Source organism: Papilio xuthus, unplaced genomic scaffold (genome assembly GCF_000836235.2).
Source record: "Papilio xuthus unplaced genomic scaffold, Pxut_1.1 DF827777.1, whole genome shotgun sequence".
Classification (NCBI taxonomy): domain Eukaryota; kingdom Metazoa; phylum Arthropoda; class Insecta; order Lepidoptera; family Papilionidae; genus Papilio; species Papilio xuthus.
Genome location: NW_013530872.1, coordinates 5482537 through 5503988, shown reverse-complemented (window position 1 = coordinate 5503988; position 21452 = coordinate 5482537). Strand labels below are relative to the sequence as shown.

Sequence of the window (21452 nt, the reverse complement as noted above, 5' to 3'; positions counted from 1 at the left end):
TTAACTGTAAAAATATAAGTAATTTATTAACGATAGAAAAGGACATCTTATATTGGTGTCTTATATTATTAATATTAAAAATGCAAATGTTTGGATGGATGGATGTTTGTTGGATGTGGATATAGTAAGCTACCTCTAGAATAGCTGCATGGATCTCGCTGAAATCTAGCGTAGATGTAGAAAGTAGCCTGCAAGAACAAATAGGCTTATTACGTTTTTTTTAATTCTGTTTGAACTATAAAAATAGAATTTACCATTGCAGACGTTCCTAATTCAAACGTCTATTTTAAAATTCACAAAGAAAACTTGCCAGTGCTAGACCGGACTTACCGTTTTAAAAAGTCGCACTATTTTAATATGCAATAGTAACAGCGACACAATCTTTGCACCATTACCCCGCCCTCGAGGTGCATTTATCTCGATGTACTAACAATCGTTAAAACGTGCTGTAAATTCCAAGTGTGCAATTAAGGCGCTGGACTCCCTATTTTTAGACGGTCGAGTGAAGGTGGACTTTTTTCCATACAACGGGTCCGGCGAACGGGTTGTGCTGACTACTTTAGGGTTGCCATCTTTTTGCATCTCCCAGTATTCATGTAATAAATATTTGTTATTATATTAGTAAATAGCTGAGCCAGCCTTCGTCTCCTTGGAGGATGAATTATGAAAAAACCAGAAAAATGTTATTTTTTAGCTAAACCACGTAAATGCTTTTTAATATACCACATCTGTAAAAAAGTGTTTTTGTTAACTTTTGAGTAATTTTATTGAAGTAAAGTTGACAAGATGGTGCAAGGTGGTCGGTGGTAATACGCTATGGACAAAACAGGATTCTTAGAAGTTACATTGTGTCTACCACACCTTATTAAGACTATGTCGTAAAAGCTATTTTTACTAGCATATAATTGGAAGCAACTTATCTGTTCTTAATGGGAGCTTATTTAAAATAAGTGCGCATAATACAAGGATTACGATGGCCTATTATAAATTGAACTCTGTTGAATCTTACTTCAACTGTTTATGCGTACATCCTTTGACCATTACGTAGACTTGATGCAATTTTATTATGCATTTATACTCTTATTTTTGTCCCTTTAATAAATTAAGTGAAAAAGCAAATTTTTAACTATGTTATATTGTAATACGCTTTTTGTTAACCTCTTTATTTAATGAAGAATAATCATTTAAGCTGCAAAAGTAATGCTTACCCATCTTACTACTTACTAATATTATAAATGCGAATGTGTAGATGGATGGATGAATGTATTTTGGAAGGTATCTTCAGAACGGCTAAATGGATATCGGTGAAATTTGGTATAGATATAGAGCATAGTCTGGAAGAATACATAGGCTATTATTATTTTTTTTAATTTCGCGCGGACGCAGGTACGGTCGACAGCCAGTAAATTTATAAATATTGATTATTTTAAAAAGCTTTCGAATAACCTTAGGTTTTACTTGTTTAATTAATGGCATTTATTTCCAGTATCCAACGCCTGCGATGAACACAAATTCAGCAGAACAAAGAGACGAAGTCGACAGGTCTGCTGATGTCCATACAAACAAATCTATGAGGTAATATTTTTGACACAGGGCTTACATACAAGGACTGTGTCTAGCAATGAGTATCGACAGTTCATGTGGTCAGATCAGCAGTTTAGGATCGCCATACACGGACCAAAGTATTAAAGCGGTGCTAAAACTCTATACTGCTTTTGGGCCGACGCCTGTCGCATTGCTTGAAAGGCGTGTAGTCAGCTATAAGAGTAGTTACCATACAATTAATTATTATTTGTTGATAGTCCGAGAGAAGATCAAAACAGCTATAAAGAAGGAGTCCCAGGCACTCTGCCAGTTAGCGCTGCTACTTTGTCTACTGCATCTCGAGGTTTGCTCATGCGACTACTGGAAAGGGACCCCAGGGTGCGCTTGCGCAGTTTGCGGCAGCTGCAACAGTCGGCATTCTACATGAGCTACAATTTCGAACACGTTAATGCTAAAAAGGTAAGCGATCAGAAATCGAGCGCACGTTCGTCTTGGTTTATTTTTTTAATGGAAATTTTTGTTAGGGTCCCGTAAGCAATTTGTGAAGGTAGAAAACAACGTGATATGTTTTATGATCATACTATATGTAAGATATTGAATGTTTTCTTATGCTACAAAGCGTCTCGTTTCCTACGGAATGGTGATTTCGAACTAAAAACTTGTTAATTTTCTGTTTCAATTTGTTTATTAGCTTGTTTTCGAGTAGATTAATTTATTTTTGCATTCATTGAATTATCAAAAAATCCACAAATGGCAAAAGAAAACGTTCATAAATTGGGATATTTCGATGTTGTGAAATACATTACGTTTATCCATTTCCTTAAGTGACTCGTTTGCAGCCTTTTGAACATGTTCTATACCGATCTATTTTAATTAATTATATTCCTACGGGTCCCTACTCGTAGTATACCCACTGTTGTCATGTCATGTTACTTAGCATTCGTCCAGAGCGTTGCGGTCGGCGTCGGCCACTGTCACAGTGGACGCGACTTGCATCTTATACAAATAAAAAATCTGTTAGTGATGTATTTAAAAATAAACGAGGTGCGTGCACACGCGCGTAAAATATCTTTGATGTGATCTCATTGAACCTGAACTTATAACTAAGGTCATTAACTCGTTCGGGTTATTACATCTCTAGTTCTAATTGTGTTCAAAATTATTAACTAATCTCCATTAGACTCGAATGATCTGAAATAAAAAAAATTGTTTCATTTTACCGCAGTTTTTGAATTTGGAATAGATAAAAAACACAGACGAATTGATAATCTCCGTTTTCAAGTTGGCTAAAAGTACGTCCCTGAATAGGTCCACCTTACAACATAATGTTGCAAGTTTTTATGTAGGGCTCAGTTTAGTTTGATTTTGTAGTGAAAACAGACGTTTATAAATACATGGCTTGTACTTTATGGTTTTATTCGATGACATAGGTACTCATTTTGGAAACCTCCTTATTTTTTTTCAATTTAAGATGTCTGATAAAACGGACAACTATTACGTCGTTCCTCTGCATCCATTTATGCTAATGAGAGTTTAAATACTTGGCTGATTCATAGAAATTTATCGCTACAGGTAGTTATTACCGTTTTTTGTTCATCCAGGATGGAGATAAAAATGGTACATTTTTCTTGAAAACAGATTACGAAAATTTAAATAACTTAAATATCTTTTAAACGATAACAAAACTAAATGTACTCATAACAATTAGAAGTTCATTAGTAAAATATGAAATGGCAAGATTCTTTAAAAAATTGTTAATGAGAGATGGTAAAAGTTTTTAGTTTTTTTTTTATATCATAAGGTGTTAAACAGAACAGCCACCTGAAATCGATGAAATAGCGGAGCGACAGTTGCCCATAGACATCCGCAATTGCAGACGGAGAAGAGGATACACAGAAAGATAAAATTTTTCCTTCCCATGCATCCTCTCATCCGGCAAATCCACTTCCCATCCTAATAAATATAATAAAAGATGAGGGGATATTTATTTGTGTACCTTTTGTTTCAGGTTTCACCGAGATCAATACTTGAAAAACATTTTCCTCCAGATAAAAACTTAGAAGATGGCATTATCAACTCTACTCATCACTTCCCATCATTTGATCAATATAATATGGCCGTGTAGCACAATACCATATTACTTGTATACCATTCTTGTTAGTAGTATAGTTTTATCACATACTAGAGGTCGCCTAAGTCACTTCATCCATTAAGTCCTATATAAATCTGTTCATTTGACACATTAAAATTTAATAAATTGGTTTTTCGCTATAAGTAGCGAAAAACATCTTTTCAGTAATACATACAGATATTCAAATTTTATAAATTTTATAGATTATGCTTTGTATTGGAATTATAAGTAATAAAAATGTAGATAATAAAGACATCTTCGTACTAGTTAAGGATAACAAGTTAATGATTCTCGTACCAGCCAAAGTATCGAACCGATCTGTACTTGTGAATCATTATTAGACATTACTATAGAGTAAAGATGATGCATTTATATTCTAAAAGGCAAAACCTCTAGAATCTTTAAACATTCCATGTGTAAAAAAGAGAAATATAATGTCAACATAGTAATGTAGTTTTCTTTCATACACCACAACCCTTTTTGGGTCAAAACATCGGAATCTAGAATAGTTGGGGCCCAAAAATATTCCTATATCTTGTTTCAGCGACATCTACCGCACGACAATGGCTTTACAAAATAGCTCGATTGCCAACACAGGTCTATTTGTAAAAAAAAAAAGTAACAGAGCACAAAAAATATCGCAAATTATTTTGGACATTAAAATCTCTATATATAAATTTTAATTGAACTAACCAAAAGCATTACTTAAATATCAATAACATGAAACTAAGCTTCTCCACTATTTTTCCGTACCGTATGTACCTGGCAGCATTTAAATCGATAACATTTTTGGCAACTTTGACGTTTGACAAGTATATTTCTCATAAATTCAGTTTCAGTGGGTTTTTCGACTTGTAAAAACACGCAAAATGGCTTCAATTCTACAGAGAGCCGCAACTTTGTACCTTCAAAATCAAGCACGTGCTGTATCACACTCTGCTACAGCCGGAGGACATGGTGGTAAGTTTTCCAATATATAAAATCTGTAAATTATGTAATCATAACCCTTTTCAATACTTATCAGTTTAACTTGTCATTTTGTTTAAATCAAAGCCATTTTTACACGTAAAATCTTTATTTAGGTGGTTATAAGCTGTGGAAGAAGTTGACTTTCTTCGTGGCATTCCCAGCTGTAGGTCTTGGTATGCTCAATGCTTACTTAGCTCACCAAGAGGAACATCACGAGCGCCCACCATTCATTCCCTACGATTACATGCGCGTCCGCACCAAGGTAAGAGAATTTGAAAAGACAAACAAAAAAAATCATCAATCATATTATTTGAAAAAAAGACTGAGTGTGCTTGAGGCGAAAAATTGTAGTTTCAAAACAGATTCTCTTTCACCTATCTATATTTTAGTACAAAATCTGAAAAAAAAAACTCTGCAGATGGATATTTCTCTAAAAATATTTTGTTATTTTGTAAAAATTGCACATACAAAATAAACAACTATTTAAATCAGAGAGGTGCACATATAATTAGAATCAAACTGTTCATTATAAGTCATTTCACTGCAATGCAGAAGCACCCATTGATTCAGACATGCTGCCCACTGTTTGCAAAGCATTTGCCATTAACTTTGTTTAATTTTTTTTCAGAGATTCCCATGGGGTGATGGCCAGAAGACCCTGTTCCACAACCCTCATGTCAACGCCCTACCCACTGGTTATGAGGATGAGCACTAAATTTTACTGTTCACAGCTTTAATGTTAGACAATTTATTTGCTGTTTCAATTTGTGTCAGTTTTGCGTGTAGGTTACAAAATTGTGTATTGTAAGATATTATAAAACTAATAAAATACCTTTTACAGAGTTTCATTTTATCTAGAATTTTGTCAATAGGCCCAATGAGTTCTTGTACTTAAAAACTACTTAGTGGTAATATCCTACATACTTTTACATAATCCCGGTTTGTCCTATACTATACCCAACAAAGCCCCCAAGACGAAATCAGAGAAAAGTATTCATAATTTGTTGATTTTTATTGTCGGAAGGGCCCACTTCTGGCTGCTGCGTCACCCTAGTCAGTTGAATTTTAAGTTTGCAAATCAATTTATTGATAGGTACAAACCAAAAAATGGAGATTAGAATTTCTCAGAATGGAGAGGGCAGCAAAATATTCCAACTACTTTCAGGCAAAGGGGTTTCACTAACATGACCAATTCCATCAAAACATCCATTCCATTATTGACGCATTGCTTATCTTTTTGTAGGATTTAGATATTAGGGTTTGGTGTGTTTGGGTGTATAAAAATATATCTTATCAGCTAAACGTGTCACTTTTCATGTATTAAGGGAATTATGCGTGTAATGAAACAAGATGTACTTATTCGTTGTCGTCTGACACCTGTCAGCGTTAGCTTTCTTGCAGCTGTCATTCTTGTATTTGATCATTTTTTATTTATTGGTTCATCAAAATTTATTTTAACTTATAAATAACTTTGTTATAACTAAATCAAAAATAATGAAAACAATTTGAAACATGTAATCTGCGTAAAAAAAACATTCAAAATGATGTCGGGTTCTCCGAAAGAATTTGGGAGGGCTTGCTGGAACGAAGTTTACAACAGAATTATTGGTGATGTTGTATTCTTGGATGATAATAGCGCTGAATGCTTGCACTGGGATGGCGGACTGTTCAACCTTTTAACGGGAGGAGCTGTTGCCGTGCAAAGTTTGTCCCCATTTGAGGTACATTCTTTTTAATTGGTTTATTTCGTGTTTTATATCATATTATGTATATATAGCTTAAGTAATTGTTTACTTTTATCGATTTCTAATTTCTATTGTTTCAGTGTGCTAAAAAAGAACATAAAAAGGCAGTTTTTATAACTCAATCAACTTCAACACAGTTGCAAACAATTCGTGAGATTATACGTAACAGTGACTTTGTACACTGCATTCTGATATCATGTATGAGCCTTGATGTGGTGTACTTGGAGCTAAATGAGGGCAAGGATGTCACTGACATTGTCTCAGCTGGTAAAGCATTCAGTGAAGCCACAAAGCAACTGGAAGGTATGCTTGTGGAATGGATGGGGAAAAAGGTAACCTTTTATTATAGATTGATTTTTGATAAATTGTTTAAATTTTTCAATCAATTGTAATATAATTTGTGCTTATTTTTAATCGAATCTATCTTTTTATTTTCAGCAATGTTCAACAGAGGTAATACATGTTCCAATATTCACAATCTGTCCCACAAACGCTGTATTCCTCACACCACCGTATCAGAAGATATATCCATCATTTAATGGTAATTTAATACCTGAATCCAATTCTATAGACTTATATACACTGAATAGTGAAGAAAGGTCTCAAGTGAGGAGACTTGCTAGTGGTTTGAATAGTATGTTTGAATCAATGAATCTTAAAGAAGATGTATTTTATATGGGTGTATACAGTTCTTTAGTGGCGGGGGTGTTGGAAAATTCTCCAGTATGTCTTGCAAGGAGAAAGGTGTGTATAACATTGTTTAGAAAGCATTGTGGTATGTTTAAATCTTTTGAAGTTGCATGTGCAAATAAAAAAACATAGACAAATTGAGAGCCTCCTCCTTCTTGAAGTCGGTAAAAAGTGAGTTTGTCCATGGCTTGTTTTATAAAATTTCTTTAATAAGTACAGATTATTAGATAATTTTTTATTGGGGTATTCATATTCTCAAAGATAAACTTAGCAATATTAGAGAATACAGGCAGATATTTTTGTATTTTTTTTTAATTTCATCGTCATCATCATCAGCTCACTATATGTCCCCACCGGGGAGCTCGGAGCCTACCCTAAGTTAGGGATATTAGGCCATAGGAAATTTTTTTTATTTACACCAATGAAAATTTTTAAATTAAATTTAATAATATTTACAGAACTGTACAAATCCTGTATCTCTCCTAATAATTGACCGCACATTAGACCTGTGTGGTGTAACCAGCCATTCCATGGAGTGTCTGTTAGACAAGGTGATGTCAGTACTGCCTCGGTTCCCGGGACATTCCAACGACGTCGCAGTTGACATGTCACCACTTTGTGAAGCCAATGTGTAAGTTGTAAATATCATTAAGAAAAAATGTTTATAAAATTCGGGCTCGGAGCCTACCCTAAGTTAAGGGTGATCACAATTACGGATACACATTTAAAGTTACCAAACAAACTAAACAACTAATTTAATAATCTGTATCTTTTCAGTATAACACATCCTGATGATATCCAATTGGCTGCGGGATGTCTTTACCATGCAGATGATGATGCATGCACACAGACATTTGACTATATGATTAACAAGTCACAGAAGGAAGTCATGTTTGACTTGTACAATAAGCTCTCTAAGATTGATGTACAAAAGTCACCTGGACCTAAGACGTTGTTGAAAGTCACACCGTTGAGTGTTGAGAAGATTGTTATTGCATCTAAAGGTAAAGTAACATTTTTATATTTATCTATACTAATATGATAAAGAGGATAGATTTGATTGTTTGTATTGAGTGGGCTCCGAAAATACTGAACCGATTTAAAACATCTTTTACTATTGGCTAGCTTCACTATACTGGGGCGATATAGGCTATATTAATTACTAATTTTTTTTAAGTTTTAAGCAACTGTTTGTACCCATATGACTAATACTATAAAAGAAGAATTATGATGAAAAGATGTATTTAAAAAAAGTTATTATTCGTTTCCTTGAGATTCTAATAAATATATAAAAGTTTTATACTAACACTATTTAATATTTTTATTTGCTTAATGATTTTTATTGAAGGAAAAACACAAATTTAAAATCCTGTTTTATTGAAAACTTCTATACTTACTTACACCGCTGGTGCATCAACCCAAAGTGGGTCTTAGCCTCCGACACAAGAGATACTTTTATAAGTAATTTAAAAATAATTGAAATTATTTTTTTTTGCAGGTAACTATGATATTATTGGTAAACATATAGGTGTTCTCCAGCAAGCGCTTGGTGTGGTACAAACTTTGAAGTCACCAAAGAGGAACCAAATGGAACTGGTGATGGGCTTGGAGCGGCAGGTGCATCAGAGCCTTGCTGCGAGCAGGGAATCGACTAGTGTTCTTCATCAGGTATTAACATCAATAAAATTGTACAGCTGTGATTCCACATTTTGTATAGATACATGTATATCTCTGTTTCTTAGAGAGAAAACAAGATAATTGACTTTGACAGTTGACCCCAATAGTAATAATTATTCTAATTTTACTTCTAACATCATCATCTTGCTGTCTTTTTATATTGTTTTAAGCTGTTAATGAATGTAAAATTGTGTTATTTGGTTTTTGAAGTACCAAACTGAATTTAGCCATCTTTATTTTCTTAATCACTGAGTGGCATGAGATTGTTTTTACAAATCTTTTGACATTTGAAAATCATATTAATCAGGCAATTTTAAAAAAGACAAATACAGTCAAACCTGGATAATCAACAAACCTTATAAGTGAGAAAAATATCCTTAGATCCTAGCTTATCTAGGTTTAACTGTTTAATTACAGATTAAAACTCATAAATAAATAGACAAAGTGCCTACTAGATGCCACATCTCTTTAATTGCTAACCTCTTGGTTTATTTTTCAGATAAGTCAACTAATAAAAACACGGAAGGAAAGAAATCTTCCTTTAGAGAATCTATTAGCACTTATCACTCATGTTTATTCTCTCACTGGCACCGAAGTGTCCTTCAACAAGCAACATGAAGACACACTTACTGAAATGCTGAGTGTTGCCATATTTGAAGACCACAAGACACTGCTCAGTAACCCTGATCCTGGTATGGCAACTCCGGAAGGCTGTGCGGAAATGGCTGGTAAAATTATGAAAAAATTAAAAGATGTCTCACAGATGAGGAAGATTTTGAACAAGTAGGTTTTTATTAATGTTTTTTTTTAATGTGCAATTAATTTTGATCTCACCTAATATATCAGAAATTGCGTCCTACTCCTAATCTCGAAGTTTCTACTAAATTTCTGTCCCTATCCTCGATCTCTAGAATCACTGACTTCTATAAATGGAATGGCTGTAAGACGTATTATTCTGTGCCTTTTTTTTCGCCATTTTGGCACTGATAGTAAAGTTTTGTAGTGGTGGTGTTGATTCGAACTAATATAAATATTATTAAATGTCAAGTAATATCAACCGCGGGGCTAGACAAAGAATATTCGCTTCAAAGCGATTCCATAGCGAACTTCAAAAATGTATGAAACTGACATGTGAAAAATCCGTGACTTATCGAAAGTTATTGTCAGTTCTGTACAGTTCTGAAGTTCGTTATGGAATCGCTTCGGAGCGAATGCACTTTGTCTAGCCCCGCTGCTATAGCATTCGCCTATCCATTAATAGAGATTAATGTCTTGAATTAGAGATAGATATATAATTTGTATGTATACTTTCAGATATACGTCTGTGCTGAAGGCAAGTGAGAGCGGTGTTGGTTACGAGTACGTGGGCGTGCTGCAGCAGCTGGTGCACGAGATGACGTCATGCGAGCGCCCCGAGCTGTCCGACCTGCGACACAGGCACGACGGCCTCAAGGACATACTCCGCACAGGCTTCAAGTATCTATGTTTTATGTTGCCCTAGTACATCGTGTGCTTACAAATATGTATAGACTGACCAGAAATAACCCTAGCCGTATTGGGATAAACGGTTTCTTTGTGTGAATTAGAAACTGATGTTAAAGTCGCAGTTGCAGCGCCCCCAAGCCAGGGTTTTTATATTATTTGTTACGCTATAAACCCTTTTTTCATTTAGCCGTTTTTATCAGTAGTTTTTAATGGTCTTCAATTAATTTAAATGTAAATGTCTCTTCGTCACTTTTGGTTTACAAGAACCATAAATGAAATTCCCTTTCTGCCACCTTAAATTCATTAATTGTAGGTTTTTGAAACCAAAATCCCCGTTTAAAACATATCACATATATGTAATCTGTTTTGTCAAAGATAAAAGTCAGGGATGATGATATAACCATTACACGAATTTGGTCTCAGAAACACACGGTAAGTCGACGCTTGTATTATTTTAGTATGATAGATTTGTACTAGAGGGCTTTATTAGAGGAAGTAACGACTAAGCTGTAGTTAAAATTCTTCTTCCAGTATGCTAACGAGTAAGAAGTCGCGCAGTGCAAAGCATCCGTTGGACAATCCTACAGTGTTGTTGTTCGTGGTGGGCGGCGTCACCGCAGAGGAGTGCAAACAGTTACACCGCAGTATGATCACCAGCGGTGTTGATAACGCGCTTATTATCGGCTCAACTAAGTTTGTCAACCCCGTCGAAGCTATGAGAGATGCTCTGGATATATAGTTGGTATAATGCCACAGTTTAGGGCCACCTACGGTCACTTAGCAAACTTTTAGTATAGATTTCTAATGAAGTCTACTGTAATTGTGACTTAAAACATTTCTGTGGGTGGCAAATAGATACATGATACCCGGCACTTGAGTTGGCACTTCGTACAGAAGATTACTTTAGTTCTCGACGTGCCAACTCGAGCGTTTTTCCACATTATCTGTTCTAAAACATAACGTTTTCTCTTTTTTAACGTACAGTCAGCGTCATATAGATCGTCACAGACAAGATATGCAAATATATAGGTACATCAAAAGTAATCAATTATATCGGTACAACAAAAGTCCTCAAAATAATAGATACATTCACCCTGCTCAAAAACATCGGTACATACACAGCGTCAAATATATGAGTACATGCAAGATGCTCATAAATATCGTAGCATCCACAGCGTCATAAGTAACGAAGCAGTCAAGGTGCTCAAAAATATCGGTACATTTGACAAAATTGAACTCTATCTCTATATACTTGTGATACAATTTGGAATAAACTACTTCTGTTACATTCATTTGACACTTTGCATCAAACCATTTTTCAAAATTTACTAAAAGTGTTCGACGCGGATGACAGATATTACGTAGATAAAACCAACATCAAATTTAAGTTTGTCATCATATATGCTAGTTTGGTCTCGTGGCCTTACTGTTCGCCGCCGTTGGCACGTAAGTTCGGCGGTTCAAATCCCAAGCAACTATTTTTTTTTTGATATTTAAACTTTTTAATTTTAATATCGAAGCACATGTAATTAAACTCTATCGCCGTAGTTATTAGGTACTTTTTGATATTGCCTTGGACTAATGAGTTTGAACGCTAAAGTACTTTTCTATTTCAAACAAAAATGAAGGAGATAAAGTGATGCTATTGACATGTAATTTGTTTATTACTCATGTTTGTTAAACTTGTACCGGTAAAAATAACACTTTTACTTTTACCTTTTACTGATACTGATTATATTTAAGAAACAAAGAAAAAAAATCTGAATGTCAATATCCAAACTACATCAAATTTTTGGTCGATTGCAATAAACATTCCAGTGTGCGTGGGCGCGCACACATATGTAGATAACACTTGTACGTATAGTTTCCGCGCGTACCATTCTTAAAACCCGCAAAGACAATCCACGCTCCGCCCACTCACTTCAACCACGATGGTCTGACTTAATTGTTGTTAACTTTATTTAAATTTCTTTCTACACGACAGCGAAAATTATAAAAAAAATTGTCGAGCAAAATTTTACATTACCAAATTTTTACTGGTTATGAAAAAATAACCACGTGATTGATAAAATGAAAAAAAAGTAGCCTGAGATTCGAACCGGTAAACTTACATATTACGGCAAACATACTAGAATACTGCGCCAAACTAGTATATATTGTGACAAGGCAAAATTTGATATTAGTTATTACGTATCTGTCATATTCGGCGTGACAAACTTTTATAATATATTTAAGCGTTATGACAGGAGAAGAAAAATATTGGGTTGCCCAGTAAGTTCGTGCCGCTTTATAAGGAAAATTGAAACCCTGTCCTCTTAAATTTTTGGAAATGGTTTTAAATTATATTGGTACGACTCTATACCTAAAACGTCTTTTATTATTGGATAAAATTTTAAAAATTAGTTTTTATCTCAACCATTGAAATGAAATTATTCACAATATAGAAATTTTTGTGACGTTTGATAATGGTGGAAATCCGAAAATGAATCCACTTCAGCTACAGTCTATTGTAAGCTTTATATCGAAAATCAGAACGAACTTTCCGGACAACCTATAATGTTAATACGAAGTGTCAAATGAATGTAACAGAAGTAGTTTATTCCAAATTGTATCACAAGTATATAGAGATAGAGTTCAATTTTGTCAAATGTACCGATATTTTTGCGCACCTTGACTGCTTCGTTACTTATGACGCTGTGGCTGCTACGATATTTATGAGCATCTTGCATGTACTCATATATTTGACGCTGTGTATGTACCGATGTTTTTGAGCAGGGTGAATGTATCTATTATTTTGAGGACTTTTGTTGTACCGATATAATTGATTACTTTTGATGTACCTATATATTTGCATATCTTGTCTGTGACGATCTATATGACGCTGACTGTACATGAAAGGGACAATATTGTTTAGTTTAGGTAGAAATTTATTTTAACTTAGTCTATGGACTACGTATTTTGATTTTATTAAAAGTGATATACACTTATTTTTTTTAAATTTTAATAAAAGATTTTTTCTTATGTTCTGTTGATGTTATTGTGTATATTTCTACATTTTTATGCATAGAATTTAAGTATAGTAAACAGTGCAATGCAATTACAATGCAAAAATGATTAAATTGCCTTTGAATTGAATTTGCCTTTTTATTACTCTACCTCAAAGTGACCTTGAGTAAAAATAATTTTGTTCCATAGTCATTTCAGCTTATATTGTTGTGTAGTCGTAGTTTATTCTATTCGATAATAGATGGCGTTGTTAAGTGCGCCATCTGTTGGTGAGGAGAAATATGAAAACAAATTACACGAAAATCTTTATTAAGGACATTGATTTCGTTGAGAAATAAGGTATTTAATACCAAAATCCTGAGATAAATAGGCAAAATGTCACAATATTAAATAAGTAAACTGGATTATTTTCTATGTTTACATTTAACATACATAGAGAACAGTCTAGGTTACCTAATTATGTACGATTCAAAATAATACTAGCACACTTATTTTGAATGACTGAAATTCTATATTAATATGTCATTAAAATAAAAATTATACATTTTTCCGGTCATAGTTAAAAGCGAACAAAAAGTTTAATACTGTTAATAAAAGATTTAAGCTTAAAAATTAAGATTTGTTGATATTAAGGCTTTTAATAAAAAATTAAAGTAAATTATAATAAAATATAAATATAACCTAAAAAAAAGATGTTTATTTTTTTAATTAAGAGATTTCATATCAGCTGGGAGATTAATAAATCTAATTGGTATCACAATAATATTTTATTATCACTGTAACCTTCTAAGATTTTAACAATTTTTCCATTACTTGTCAACAAACAATTGAAAATAATACTTAGCTTCATAATTTCATACATTTTTGAGTAAAGAGATAAATTATCTCTGATAATTTGTTAGGTTAAATTGTATTATATTTCTAGCCTACTTAATAATACACAATAATAATGCAATAAAATAATAATTCAATGTGTAATTGATTTTTTTAATTAACAATGATATTTACAAAATCTTTACTCATAATTAATAAAAGAAAAATGTAAATTGCCTATCTATTGATAATTTAAATATCATTAAAAAGTTGATTTCTTTATCTTAAATAATTTTACTGCCTCATGAATTGTTCACGAGCAAATAAAAAGTACAATATTGATAAAAATATAAGTTTCGTTGTAAAATAACTAGATGGCGCTGCGCTATTTAAGTGCACGCTAGCGTTTGATTTTACTGTTTTGTTGTGATTGCGCTTAACGCTAATTAAACGACTCATCCACCCGACCTTTTTTGTATCATTTATTATCAAGGGTCCCGGGGCTTTTTGGGTTCCTGTACATGGTCCATTCGATAGCCGGATATCGGCATTGTGGACAGTTGGCAGAATTCATGTACAGTTCCACCGCACCATTGAGTTTGGTGCACGTATAATTAACGGGCTACATTGAGCCGTGCGTCTTCTGAGGTTTGAAGACAGTGTCCCATCCCGAGCAAGTCGTTAGTGCGGAGAGGCCGCACTAACAACACCGAAGCAGTGCAACTGGAGCAGCGGGGGGAGCACCTCCTCGTCCGCCGTCACCTGCGTCGTACGTCAGTGAAGTGTCTTAGTGTGAGTGTGTTGTGTTGCGACTACCGTGTTACCAGGCAAACTGTGAGTACTTTATATTTATAATTTAGAAGTGAACAATTTGAACCTTATTGCTTAGAAGAAAATTACTTAGTTTAATTTGAATATAAATAATTAATGCATGCAAAAATATTACAAGTGTAGTTTAGGACTTAGAATAATTTAAGAAAAAGTGTTCAGACGGGGAATCCATGCCAGATTTCATATAGAATTATAACGTTTCAAACACTTAGAAAATTTTACTGAATACTGGACTTAGATTATTTTATAGAATACGGGACTTAGAAAAATTTTGTTGAAATTTAGACTTAGTAAAATTTAATTGATAATTCCGTTACACTTGTGATTTTTAAATAATTTTTAAACTTGTAAAATTTTTGCATTTGATTTTGGATTTAGTGTTTTTTACCTACTTGTATATCTACGTGATTTTGACTGTTTTATTTTGTTGTTTGTTTTTTATTTGTTTGTGTTGTGTATTAGTGTTTTGTGTTTAAGTTTTCCTTCACATTTAATATTAATTATGGATCGTTTGCTCAAATGTCAGGAGGATCTTAAATCCAGAATAGTTAGAAACAAAACAAATTTCGGCAAACAGTCAAAAGATAGGATAACATTGTCAAATGTCGAAACGCGTTTAGATAATTTGGAGGAATGTTGGACATCGTTTAAAGAGGGTCATCAGAGGATTATTTTTGAATCGGAAGGCACAGAGTTCGAATCATCTGATTATTATAAATCAGATCGCTTCGAAGAAGTTGAGGAGATTTACATCGAATTCAAATCGAAATTAAAAGGAGCTTTGGCAAATTTGCGGGCGACTACGCTAACAACGCAATCTTCGAAAAGCGAAGCCAAAGTTTCCTATGTACGCCTACCGAAGATCGACATCCCAACTTTTTCGGGCAAGTATGTAGAGTGGACTAGTTTTAGAGATCTGTTTGTGTCTCTCATTCACAATAACCCAAGTTTAGACGATGTGCAACGACTTCATTATCTAAAGAGCCATTTGCAAGGTGAAGCCGAGCAATTGTTGCGACATATTCCTATCACGGCCGATAATTACACTACCTGTTGGGCCCAGTTGGAAAGTAGATATAACAATAAAAAGTTTTTGGCCAATTGTATTTTAAAAAGATTCATGAACCAAAGGAACATCACTGTTGAGTCTTCAAGTGCCATTAAGGAATTACTTGACATAACGAACGAATGTTTACATGCACTTGAGAACTTAGGGGTTGACGTTACCTCCTGGGACATACTAGTTATTTATATTGTCAGCCAAAAACTCGATCCAGAGTCACGCAAATTATGGGAAAATTTAATTAACGATTGTTCAAATAAATTGCCAGAACTAAGTCAATTTAGAACATTTTTAGAGAATAGGTTTCGGGCACTAGAGTGCCTAGGTTCAAATGTTGTTGATAAGCCAGGTAACACAAAGCCAAAAAAGGCCACAGCATTGCATGTGACCGCACCTCACAATGCCAGTTGTATATTTTGTATTGACAAGGGACACAAATTATTTAATTGTAAGAGATTTGCTCAAGAAGACGTAGACAATCGGCGTAGTTTTGCCCAAACCAGTGGACTGTGCTTTAATTGCTTGAACACAGGCCATTCTGTGTACACCTGCCGGCAATCCACAAAATGTCATCTTTGTCGCAGAAGACATCACACCCTTCTTCATCCTAAAAGTATCCCGAGATTTGATAATAGTAGTCCAGGTCAGCCTATTGGTAGCGATGTTGTTGCATCAGAAGCAGCGTCATCTTCAGCGGGTGAGTCCACACGTGCTATGACGTGTTTCGCCAAGGCTAGTACCCACGTACTCTTGGCCACGGCCTTGATAAATGTCGAGTCGAGAACTGGATCTTTGATTTGTTTAAGATCCCTGTTAGACCAGGGGTCTCAGGCTTCGTTCATTTCGGAGTCCGCGGTCCAGTTATTGGGATTAAAGAGACATCCCATCAAAACTGTTGTCTCAGGTCTAGGCGGTGACCCACAAGCATCTTTGTCCTGTAGGTTCATGGTCTCCATGAAAATTCAGTCCCGCCACGACCCCAGTTTTGTCATATATATCAAGGCGCATGTTATGAACAAGGTAACGTCTCTCTTGCCTGATAGGAAGATAGTCGTCCCGATGTTGCCTTCACTATCCTGTGAAGTTTTAGCTGACCCTTCGTTTGGCACACCCAATAAAATAGATATTCTGTTAGGTGCCGAGGTTTACAGCCAAATTCTGTTGCAAGGGTTGATTAGGGGTCCACCGGGCTACCCTCTTGCTCAGAACACTAAATTTGGCTGGATTCTTTCTGGTGAAGTTAAAGAAGCAGGCGCCCAGTTGGAAACGTGTCATAACGTTGTTGTTAGTTTGCACTCAGCTCATTCAGACGAGAGTGAGCTCTTACGGAAGTTCTGGGAGTTGGAGTCCGACCAATACGATATAGAGAAAACGTATTTAACGGAAGAAGAGCAGTTGTGTGAAAAGTTGTTCGCGGTAACGACTCGTAGAGACGAATCTGGTCGTTACGTGGTTAATTTACCCTTTCGCACACCGGATCCGAAATGCAAATATGGTCACTCGAAACAAATTGCCCAGAAAAGGTTTCTTATTTTAGAAAAGCGGTTTTTACGAGACCCTGACATGAAGAAAGGGTATGTCAAGGTCATCAATGAATACTTGGACCTCGGCCATATGGAGAAGGTCGAGGATAAAGAAAAGACTGATGCGGTGTATTTACCACATCACGCAGTAGTGCGAAATGACAATAAGGGAGCTGATTTTCCTCTTGCGTCGAACCGTGTGTTGAAGGACTTCTACGTCGACGATTTGATGACAGGATGTCAGAATGTCGAAGAAGGTATTAAGATCTACCACGAAATGAAGAACTTGCTTGGTCGTGGAGGATTCGAGCTTCAGCGATGGTCTACCAATAATTCCGAATTATTGGATCATATACAGAAAGACCATAGACAAGCAACCCGAGAACACCTGGAACTTAAAACAGACACGGTTAGTAAAATTCTAGGACTTACCTGGAATAGAAGCTCCGACGAATTCGAGTACACCGTGAATCTTCCTCCTTTGGAAACTCCTGTAACGAAGCGCAGAGTTATTTCGGACATCGCAAAAATGTTTGACCCTCTCGGATGGACAGCTCCAGCCATAATAACAGCAAAGGTTTTCATACAAAGATTATGGCTGTCAGGTATCGATTGGGATCAGGAACTCCCTTCATCACTGATGAAGGATTGGCTTAATTATAGAGAAGAGCTGAAACAACTTATCCAGATGTGGAAGCAAGGCCCGGAGTTCCTGAAACAGAAAAACATTGATTATAAAAGAGAGGTTGCGGATACTACAATTAAAGAAAGAAAGTTGAAATGTCACACTACTACAAGCATCATAGCAGAGAGTAGTATACTTACCAAGTATTCATCGTCAACGCGACTTACCAGAGTTGTCGCTTACTGTAGAAGGTTTTTCTCTCTAAAATCATCGGGTACACTAAAAGCAGAGGAGCTGGGACAATTGAATACCTGCATAAAATTGTGTCAACGGTATCATTTCCAGGAAGAGATAGATAATCTGAAGAAGCATGGCAAAAGGAACAAAAAAAGTAGACTTACCTTCGTTGGTAGCGCGAAGAGACTGAAGGCAATGTTCAACACAGAGAGGTCTACCATAGCAGCTGAAATTGCCGAGTGGTGTGCTACAAACAGTATAGAGTGGCACTTCATTCCTCCGCATTCTCCGAATTTTGGAGGACTGTGGGAGGCAGGAGTGAAGTCCACTAAGCACCATCTCCGTAGAATAGTAGGCAATATCACACTGACGTTCGAGGAGATGACAACTTTGTTGTCTCAAATTGAAGCCTACTTAAATTCGAGGCCAATCTCTCAGTTGCCGACATACCCGGATGATCCATATCCACTGACTCCTGGTCATTTTTTGGTGAGGGAACCACTTGTCGTTGTTCCTGATAGAAATTACGGAGACACAAATATTTCCTCATTGAAGAGGTGGCATCTTACGCAGCGCATGCTTCAAGTTTTTTGGCGCACATGGTCACAGGAGTATCTTACTCAGTTACAGCATCGCTACAAATGGACGGATCAGGTCGCGGGACTAAAGATAGGCGATGTCGTACTTATTCGCAAAGATGACCTTCCACCGGCCAAGTGGCTTTTTGGCATAATAACTGAGAAGCATACTGGTTTGGACGGCCTTACGCGGGTTGTCAGCGTAAGATGCAAGGGCAGTGTCATAAAAAGACCATTGTCAAAATTAGTTGTGTTACCTGTTGCTTAAATAGTATTAGATTTTTTAAGTTGTATTATACAGTCCACTAGCATAAATGCTATCATTGTAAAATAGTTATAAGAAATGTTGTTTATTTTGTTTACGTTTTGTTTAATTGATTAGCGTTTTATTGTGCAATATCGCCATATAATTGTATTACCATGTTGTTTCTCTTTTTGTAATTTGTTTACTATTTTTATTGTGTTTAATTGTATATTCAGGCATGGTGGGCGGACAGTTTCTGTTGTTGCTTTTGTCAATTCGTAAGAATTAGTCAAGTATTTGTTTGTGATGGACATTCTGTCCATGGTGGGCGGTATGTTCACGAGCAAATAAAAAGTACAATATTGATAAAAATATAAGTTTCGTTGTAAAATAACTAGATGGCGCTGCGCTATTTAAGTGCACGCTAGCGTTTGATTTTACTGTTTTGTTGTGATTGCGCTTAACGCTAATTAAACGACTCATCCACCCGACCTTTTTTGTATCATTTATTATCAAGGGTCCCGGGGCTTTTTGGGTTCCTGTACATGAATTATTATTTTATAGTTCGCTTTATAAATTGCATAAGAACTTAAAAATTAAATTTTTTTGTATGCCGTGGTAGGAACGTGAGAAAGTATAAGCTCAATTTCCATGATCAAAGCTAAAAAATGCATAAATATTGTTTTTTTAATTATCTGAATGGGATTAAATTGATCAATTCAATACATAAATAAAGCGTTTTGACGCAGACCCGTAGTTGTGACATAGTATTGTAAACACTTTCAGCACATTATTGCTTTAGAAGCAGACAAGTTAAAACTGTGATACATTTAAAAATAAAGTCAGTAAATGCTTAAATATCTACAACAAACCAGTATTTGTGCGTTGAACTAGCCATGGAGCGCTAAAATGCCGCTGCTACGTCAAATATTGTCTTTGAAAATATTATTACTTTTTTGCTAGTCAATGCCGGCGACGTCGCCACCTTTTCTGAAATCTGCATTGGCGTAGATTCCTGTTCTATTTCTGTACATTGCGCAGATTATGGAGCCTCTTCCCGGGTAGCGCTCCACGCCGTGACCTTTTGCTCTTAAACCCTTTATTATATCCTGTAAAAAAGTTTAGCATACAGATCATTAGAGTTAATAATAACATTTTACTTACGGAATTAAAGGTAACGAGGTATTTTTATTTATATTATTATATTATAGTATTTTTATATTAGTATAAAAACTCAGTTTAAAAGTAGATTTATAGTAAATTTCTACAAATTAAAAAAAAATTACCTGTGGAATACCGTATTCATATTGGACGTTCATGGGGAATATCTGGTGATGCAGACGTGCTTCATCCACCGCCTGCTTAATCGTCTGTCCGAACCACAGCTTGCGCATTGCCACCTTAAACAATTATTAAACTAATAGTAAAAATAAGCCCTTTTCTCTTTACCGTCTTCATTAATAAATAGTTGATGGAGACCATCTCTATTATAATTTGTGTCATTTTATTTCGTATCTTACCAATGCCACAGCTGTGGTAATCTTCGTACCACCTGAGGCGCCAATCACGAGCTTAGCATTGCCTCCCTTGTCCACAATGATGCTGGGGCTCATTGATGACATCGGCCGCTTGCCCGGCGCTATAAAGTTAGAGGGCGACGGTTTCAAGCCGAAGTAATTAATAAAGCCCGGTAGAGAGAAGTCGTCCATTACATTATTCATCACTATACCGGTATTAAGAGTTGTAAAACCAGCGCCGAAACTGAAAATAAATTATTTATTAAAATTTTTGTAAAACAGCATTTTAGCGCTCCAAGTTTATTTAATCATAAAAAGCATACTGTCAATCTCATCGTTCAATGCTAAAAGGGTCTTGTACATTGCATTCAGAATGGATGGAAAAAAGAGACAGATTAGATTAAAGTTTTGGTTATGGAAAGCCACAGTATGAAGGAAAGAGAAAGCAACAGCTAACTTCTCTCTTTATTTCTAAATCTTACATCAAACTTACTAGTAATTAACAGAACTGGTTACAGAGACTGCGTCTCCATTGTTGCCTATAATAGAGATGTGTGCAGTCCCGGCGTCCGGCTGGTTGTACTCGGAGGCGCCGTACACCGCTGTGTCATTGCTGGTCGAGGAATCGTTTATTCTAGCTCGTATCTCCGCGCCGTAGCTTGGTGACGTCACATTTTGTATTAGCTGTTAGATATAAAACGTATCTGGTTAACAGTGGATTCCTTAGACCAAAATCTTTGTATAAAACATATTATCTTCTTTGTTTCAATCAA

General features: G+C 35.4%; 4 protein-coding genes across 7 annotated transcripts in view; 3 read left to right on the top strand and 1 right to left on the bottom strand.

Moving 5' to 3' along the window:
- S6KL (ribosomal protein S6 kinase like) overlaps nucleotides 1-3670 on the top strand; it is a 44527-nt gene extending 40857 nt beyond the window's left edge. The window contains exons 8-10 of the mRNA XM_013309002.1: nucleotides 1487-1575; nucleotides 1803-2004; nucleotides 3554-3670. Of these exons, the coding sequence (XP_013164456.1) occupies nucleotides 1487-1575; nucleotides 1803-2004; nucleotides 3554-3670 (408 nt within the window). The remainder of the gene's footprint in view (nucleotides 1-1486; nucleotides 1576-1802; nucleotides 2005-3553) is intronic.
- Nucleotides 3671-4477: 807 nt separating this feature from the next.
- On the top strand, nucleotides 4478-5488 carry LOC106115640 (cytochrome c oxidase subunit 6A1, mitochondrial). The gene is made up of 3 exons (XM_013309081.1): nucleotides 4478-4636; nucleotides 4759-4907; nucleotides 5274-5488. Exons 1-3 carry the CDS (start codon nucleotides 4546-4548, stop codon nucleotides 5358-5360), a joined length of 327 nt encoding a protein of 108 aa, XP_013164535.1. The 5' UTR covers nucleotides 4478-4545; the 3' UTR covers nucleotides 5361-5488.
- A 606-nt stretch (nucleotides 5489-6094) lies between these two features.
- On the top strand, nucleotides 6095-11219 carry LOC106116000 (sec1 family domain-containing protein 2). Its single transcript, XM_013309697.1, has 9 exons — nucleotides 6095-6366; nucleotides 6471-6722; nucleotides 6829-7134; nucleotides 7539-7711; nucleotides 7858-8084; nucleotides 8579-8748; nucleotides 9257-9540; nucleotides 10072-10233; nucleotides 10774-11219. Exons 1-9 carry the CDS (start codon nucleotides 6187-6189, stop codon nucleotides 10979-10981), a joined length of 1962 nt encoding a protein of 653 aa, XP_013165151.1. The 5' UTR covers nucleotides 6095-6186; the 3' UTR covers nucleotides 10982-11219.
- An 8493-nt stretch (nucleotides 11220-19712) lies between these two features.
- Nucleotides 19713-21452, bottom strand: part of LOC106115879 (gamma-glutamyltranspeptidase 1) — a 29521-nt gene continuing 27781 nt past the window's right edge. For all 4 annotated transcript variants that reach the window (XM_013309504.1, XM_013309502.1, XM_013309501.1 and 1 more), the window contains 4 exons: nucleotides 21173-21363; nucleotides 20683-20923; nucleotides 20449-20562; nucleotides 19713-20271 (listed from right to left, as the gene is read on the bottom strand). In XM_013309504.1, coding sequence (XP_013164958.1) covers nucleotides 20122-20271; nucleotides 20449-20562; nucleotides 20683-20923; nucleotides 21173-21363 — 696 coding nt within the window. In that variant the 3' untranslated portion in view covers nucleotides 19713-20121. The remainder of the gene's footprint in view (nucleotides 20272-20448; nucleotides 20563-20682; nucleotides 20924-21172; nucleotides 21364-21452) is intronic.